General features: G+C 53.0%; 1 protein-coding gene across 1 annotated transcript in view; it reads left to right on the plus strand.

Annotated features, from left to right (window-relative positions):
• MLKL (mixed lineage kinase domain-like) overlaps positions 1 to 5,905 on the plus strand; it is a 6,340-nt gene extending 435 nt beyond the window's left edge. The window contains exons 2-11 of the mRNA XM_014960760.1: positions 526 to 1,095; positions 1,287 to 1,400; positions 1,504 to 1,678; positions 1,787 to 1,884; positions 2,018 to 2,153; positions 2,667 to 2,751; positions 2,986 to 3,134; positions 3,335 to 3,384; positions 3,866 to 4,006; positions 5,296 to 5,905. Coding sequence (XP_014816246.1) covers positions 639 to 1,095; positions 1,287 to 1,400; positions 1,504 to 1,678; positions 1,787 to 1,884; positions 2,018 to 2,153; positions 2,667 to 2,751; positions 2,986 to 3,134; positions 3,335 to 3,384; positions 3,866 to 4,006; positions 5,296 to 5,348 — 1,458 coding nt within the window. The 5' untranslated portion in view covers positions 526 to 638 and the 3' untranslated portion in view covers positions 5,349 to 5,905. The remainder of the gene's footprint in view (positions 1 to 525; positions 1,096 to 1,286; positions 1,401 to 1,503; positions 1,679 to 1,786; positions 1,885 to 2,017; positions 2,154 to 2,666; positions 2,752 to 2,985; positions 3,135 to 3,334; positions 3,385 to 3,865; positions 4,007 to 5,295) is intronic.
• Positions 5,906 to 6,396: the final 491 nt, after the last annotated feature.

Here is a 6,396-nt window from a genome sequence, read left to right on the forward strand (position 1 = left end):
TGCTGCTAATTTCTCTTAAAAACTAATTTCTCTTAAAAACTAATTTATCTTAAAAACTGCCTGGGCAGTTTTTCCGTCCCTGCTGCTTGGATGGGGCCTGGGGAACGGGGATCATCTCCGCAGGGAGGCTGAGCAGATGGGAAGAGTTTGATTTAAAGGTCTTAAGCGGGCAATACAGGAGCTACCGGGAGAAACTATGGAGGAGGAGGAGGAGGAGATGGTGTGAAAAACAGTGAAAGCTTTTATTAGACAGGTGGTACCAGAGAGAGACGTTGGCTAGAGGTGAAAAAGGGTCTTTATGCTCTGTGGGCAGGACCCCAGGGTGGTGTGGGGCTGGTGCTGAGGGACCGCTGCCTGGGGGATGCTCCTTGGGTCATTGCTGACCCTGCTCCTCTGTGCACAAGCTCTCTGGGTATGGCTAACGCTAAATTAATTTATGTAAATGAAGCCAAACCATCTCTGGCTGTAGGAGAGGGGCTGTAGGAGACCTGGAGGGCAGTGTGCCATGTTAAGGCTGTTCCTTAGGGCGGAAGGAGTGGGAGTGTGGCATCCGGCTGATCTCCGAGTGGTGCCCGAAGGTCACCTCCACCAGACGCCGCCAGCCCGTGTCCCCAGAGGCGGAGACCTTTGCTGCAAGCATGGACATCGTGGAGAGGGTCCTCTCCTTGGCCCAGGCCATCCACGCCCAATTTGAGCAGGTGAAGTGCTGTAAGCACCAGTGCCAGCGCCTCGTGGAGCGCATCCAGATCCTGCTGGGGCCCGTGAGGATCCTCAAGGCTCAGCCGCCAAAGCACATCTCCCACCATGAAGAGGAACTGTTGAAGAAGCTTCTCCGGGTGATGAGGGAAGCCCAGAAACTGGTGATGAAATACACCCAGACCAGCTGGATCCAGAAGTTCCTGAGAGCCCACAGCGCCAGCGAAGAGTTCGTCTGGGTGAACGAGAGCCTGGAGGACATTGCCCAGGGGCTCTCACTCCTGCTGCAGGCAGAGCAGAAGCAGGCGTTCCTGGAGGCTTTCCAGGCAAAGACCCGTCACAGGCAGGACGCCGAGGACCTGATGGATGACAGGGCTTTCTTGGATCAGGTGATCGCAAGTAAGTGGACATTTAACAAACCCTCTTTCCCTGAAACCAGCAGTTGGCACCTCTTCCCAGCTGCTGCCCAGCTTTGGCTGACGGCCATGGTCAAGGGGAGACAAAGAGACATTTAAACCACAAGAAAATCTAACCACTTCATTCCTAAATGTTTATCTAACGGCCCCACCTCTGCGCATTTCTCTCCCCAGGTACTGAGGAGCCCAAAGACGTGTCTGGGGACATCTACATCAACACGCAAAGTGTGGAGAGCAAGGTAGACTGGATGCAGAGCGAGCTGAACCAAATTGTGCGCGTGATGGAGTGTAAGTCACCATTGTACCTCCAGGCACCCTGAGCACTGTGTCCTTCCTCTCCGAGCCCTGCCTAACGTGTCCCTCATTCCCTCTTGGCCCATGGCGGGAGTAGCCTTGAAGAAAGTCAATGTTGGTAAAAGAGAAGACATCACCGAGATCGGGCGGGATCAGCTCACCTTCTACAGACACCTGCAGGACACCGAGAGCTATGACCTCTATGAGGGCGAGTACCTCAAGTACCCTGTGGCCATCAAAACCTTCAAGAGGCCGCTGACCACTGACCCGGCGTGAGTTGTTCTGGGCAGGAGTGACATGGGGCAGCCAGGAGGGGAGGGTGACACAGTGCCATGTCACACCTTGCTCTGTGGACCTCACCATGCTGTCCCTTTCTGCAGGAAGGTGAGAGACATCTTTGAGAAGGAGATTCAGACCCTGAAGAAGTTTGAGTCTCCAAACATCCTGCGCATGTATGGGATCTGCATTGAGGAGAAAGGTAGGAGGTGTCGCATTAGTGTCACCCTTCCTCTCCCCTGCCTGTCCCCGATGCTAGCTGGTGGCAGATGACTTGTTGTGGTCCCCTCCCAGGAGGTGGCACAAGGTGGGATGCTCAAGGTTTTGCCTTGCAGATGGAAGCCCCTGCTTCTCCATCGTCATGGAGTACTGTAAGCACGGGACGCTGCGGGATGTACTGACCACGCAACAGCATCTCTCCTGGGAGATCCGCATTCGAATGGCCCTGGGAGCTGCCAGAGGCCTTTACAGGTGAGCTCCTGCCTGAAGCGGTGAGTGAGTCCACTTGGTGGTCCACCAGCCACACTTAGCTTCCTGGTCTCTCTTAGTAAGCAGTGGTTGCCTGTTAGACACTGTTTCCACCACCTTGGGACACTGGGATGGGAGGCTGGTGAAGAGGTAGGCAGTGGGTTTGGATGCGGTAGTGCCCGTCTCTCCTGGTCACTGGCCCCTACATCTGGCTTGAGGCCTGTGAAGGCCTGGAAGGGACAAACCCCCTTCCACCCACCCATAGGGCAGCTTCAGGAGCACCCCACAGCACGGCCAGTTCTTATGGGCCCTGCTCATCCACAAGACTTGTTATTTTGCCCACAGCGGCTCTTTCAGCACCTGGTGGAAAGGTTGGCTTGGCAGGGTTGGTCCACCAAGAGAGGCAGAAAGCTGCTGGCTTCTCTAGGTGCATGTTGGTCCCTCCCATACATGGAAAGAAGGAGACTCAAGGTAGGGATGGGTCCATAACCAGCCCTTTGTTCCATCTGGCTGCAGGTTGCACTGGACAGAGGAGAAGTCCCGACTCCATGGCTGCATCTGCAGTAGCAAGTTCCTGGTGGCTGGGGATTACTGTGTGAAGGTAAGGACCACACTCGGAGAAGCTTCTGGGAGTTTTGCATGGGTTTTGTGGATCTCTTCCCCCACCAACACCAAAGGGAATTATGATAGTCCAGAATAACACCTGGGTTAGAGTCATCTCCCCTGTCACCTTAGACATCTCAGCTTGGGCCACCCCCCAGCCATGCCACAGGTTTCTGCAGGCTGCGTTTCTACCACTTCTCCACCCCCCTCTCTCTCTCGTTCTGCCCATCAGCTGTCGGGATTCGAGCTGGGTGAGACAGAGTCATCCATCAAGAGGAAAGCCAAGAAGAACTGGAAACAAGTCTCTATGTTGGCTTACGTTGCCCCCGAGAACCTGAAAGAAAGCAACTACCCCTACAAGAAGCCCTCTGAAATATACAGGTGTGTCTGTCCCTCCCAGGAGAGATGTCCCAAAGCAGGCAGATGTTGGGCAGGGTAGCTGTTGAGTTATGGAGAAAGGCCAGGTTTAATGGGACTCATAAGCAGCCATTTGTGGTTGGCATAGCCCGACAGTCCCCTCCGTTATGAAGTAGTAGAAGGTGGTAGGATCCATGCTGAGACTCCTGCTTGTCTCCTTCCAGCTTCGGGATCGTGCTGTGGGAGATCGCGACCTCCAAAATCCCATTTGAAGGTGAGACAGATGTATCTCGTCCCCCACATAAAAGCCACACAGCCCGGAGGGGCTGCTGGCTGGTGTTGGATGCTCCCTGCTCCTTCCCGGAGCGTCCCGTGGCATGTGGGTCTCAGTGGCAGTGCCTGGTGTGCCTGGCTCTGCACTTCAGCTTGATGGCTTCTCCTGGGACTCCAATACAGTAAAGCATTTCAGGGACATGCTTAAACCACAAACATGCAAGTAATTTTTGTCTCTATTTGATGTTCCTGTGCATTGAGGCATAAACACATCGCCTTGCTTCACTGGAGCCCAACAGTGTCATGCCCGTTACAGCGTGGCTCCTTGCAGACATAGTTTGGGTGGCTTCTCTGCTGGTTTCTCCATGCCATAAACCACAAGAAGGCTCTTGGCCTGCCTTTGTGCTGGGTTTCCTCCCCAGCACTCTCCTGTGGCAGCAGAGTTCTGGCCTGACACTCTTGCTTGCTCATCTGTTGTCTAGGCTGCACTCCCCAGGAGATCATAGAGAAAATTTGTGACCACCATTACCGGGACCCTGTCGGGGAAGATTGTCCTGAAGCCCTGAGGAAAATCATTGACCACTGCCGGGCCTTTGACCCTTCCGAACGCCCTTCTGCTGAGGGTAAGCATCCCAGACATCTGCTCCACAGGGTTTTGTATCCTTCAATAAGCTGCTTCAAGGGTCAGTTTGCCCCTTATTTTCCACATGAATCTGTCTGGCTTTGTGTTTCGAGATCACTCCTTGTCCTACCTTCTCATGCTAATGAGTCCCCTAATACTAGACCTCTCTTTCTCCATGACTGGATGATAGTCAGGGGGCTTTTCATTTGGCATCACTGTAAGAGTAAGCTTTTTCTCTCAAAGGAGTGCAGAACAGGGAGCAGGGGTGTGTGGGTTAATCCCCACTCAGGTCCTGCAGATCCCGTCAGCTGGGGGGAACGGTCCTGTCCACGGTGCAGGAACGTTTTCTGCCTTGGGCTTTGAGCAATAAACTGCAATCTTGGGAATTGCTCTGAGGCGGGGAATCACAGAATCCCATGGGGTTGGAAGGAACCTCTGGAGATCATCTAGTCCAACCCCCTGCCAAAGCAGGGCCACCCAGAGCAGGTCCCACAGGAATGTGTCCAGGTGGGTTTGAATGTCTCCAGAGAAGGAGACTCCACCACCTCCCTGGGCAGCCTGTTCCAGTGCTCTGCCACCCTCACAGCAAAGAAGTTCCTCCTCAGGTTTAGAGAAGATTTCACTGTCTCTGAAGTTGGTTTGGGTCTGATCAGATAAATAATTGATGTCCATTGGAAGATAGAGGAACCTTTCTGGTGTTCTTGGAGGCACAGAGATTGTACCCTTCCTTCAGTTCATCCCTCCAAGGGGAGAAAGCTTCCTTCAGTCTCATCCACTCCATCCTACGGGGATGGTTTCCGCACAAGAGATGTGTACAAGACCGTGCATAAGAAACCACCCAGCTCCTGCCATGTGCTGTGCTCCCTGTGCCTCTGTCTCCCAACAGACCCTGCTGCCGGGAATCACCCCGGCTGAAGTGAAAATGCCAAAAAAATCATCAGAGATGTTGTCAAATCCACACGGAGGACATAGCATGTCTTTATTCCTCTAATCCAACGCCAGGCCATGCCCGTGTGGGGCCGAGCTGGAAGGAGGTCTTCTCACAGCTGTTTCCAGACATGTCTCTGTATTCATGGCTGCTTCTCTTTGGGCTGTACTCACCAGAGGCTCCTCGGGTCGTTCCCCACTAATGGTTGCCCATTCTTGCTGGCCTGAGGAGAGAGGGACTTCATGTCCCAGATGTTATCAGTGAGGGAGATCTATCTTCTCATCGGGGGCGGGGGGGAGAAAACCAACAAAAACCTATAACAAATATTCTGTTTTGATTAACGCCATCCTTGTGTTTCGCAGAGATTGTGGACTTGCTGGCTGACCTGGAGAAAAGCCGAAACCAAGGAAGTTAACCATGTAAAGCAGGGTGGGGTGACCACAAGCTGCTGGGCACCTCCAGGAGCAAACCAAAGGAAACCAGTGGCCTTCCATCCACAGGCTTCTCCTGGTTTGAGCGACACAGGACTAATATCTCTTTCAGTAATTTTACTTTTCCGTAAGGTCTCTCCTAATGCCTGGGATAAACCGCACTTTTAGAAGACTCTAGTGTCTGAATTGGTGAAAGTGTTTACAGCTGCGGGTTTCAAGGTCTGGGTGTTTTCGAGCTCCCCAGGAGCGGGGACGAGAAGGAGCGAGACCCGGGCACTTGGCCCAAGCTGCCAACGGGGTTATTTCATACCACAAACGCCACATTCCACAGAAATTTAGAAAGTTTGCTGAGGAGTTTGTCTCTCTCCCTTGATGGCTGGGATCCTGAGAACTCCTTGCCCCAGTGCTGGAGCCCTGAGCCCTTCCCTTCCTCCCGCTGGCAGTGTCCCACATGGGCTGTCCCTGCGGGGAGTGCACGGCTCCCTGGGGTGGAACAGGATGGGGATACTCCTTCTGTGTTTTATATCAGTATTGGGATCAATAGTGGTTCTTTAATGTTATTAATGTTAATTATTTAGTGTTATTCTGTATCGGTATCGGGATCAATAGTGGTTCTTTAATGTTATTAATGTTAATTATTTAGTGTTATTCTATTAAATCTGTTTATGCTACAACCCTTGGGTTTCCTTGTTTTTCCCCAATTCCCCTTCTCATATGGGGAGGGCTAATTGGGTGTCATTGGCTGAATGGCAATAAATTGTTGTGGGCTCCTCGAGCCATAGCAAGGCCGAAGCGCGGCGCTTGCCCCTCTTCCCTGCCTTCCCAGAGTGCGAGGGTTCCACACACCTGCATCTGGCAGGTGTGTGACCTGGCACTGGTGAGGCCCCACCTCGAGTACTGTGTCCAGTTTTGGGCCCCCTACCACAAGAAAGACATTGAGGTGCTGAAGCAGGTCCAGAGAAGGGCAACGAAGCTGGTGAGGGGTCTGGAGAGTAAGTCTTATGAAGAGAGGCTGAGGGAGCTGGGGTTGTT

This window comes from Calidris pugnax, unplaced genomic scaffold, assembly GCF_001431845.1.
Source record: "Calidris pugnax isolate Ruff unplaced genomic scaffold, ASM143184v1 scaffold347, whole genome shotgun sequence".
NCBI classification, from domain to species: domain Eukaryota; kingdom Metazoa; phylum Chordata; class Aves; order Charadriiformes; family Scolopacidae; genus Calidris; species Calidris pugnax.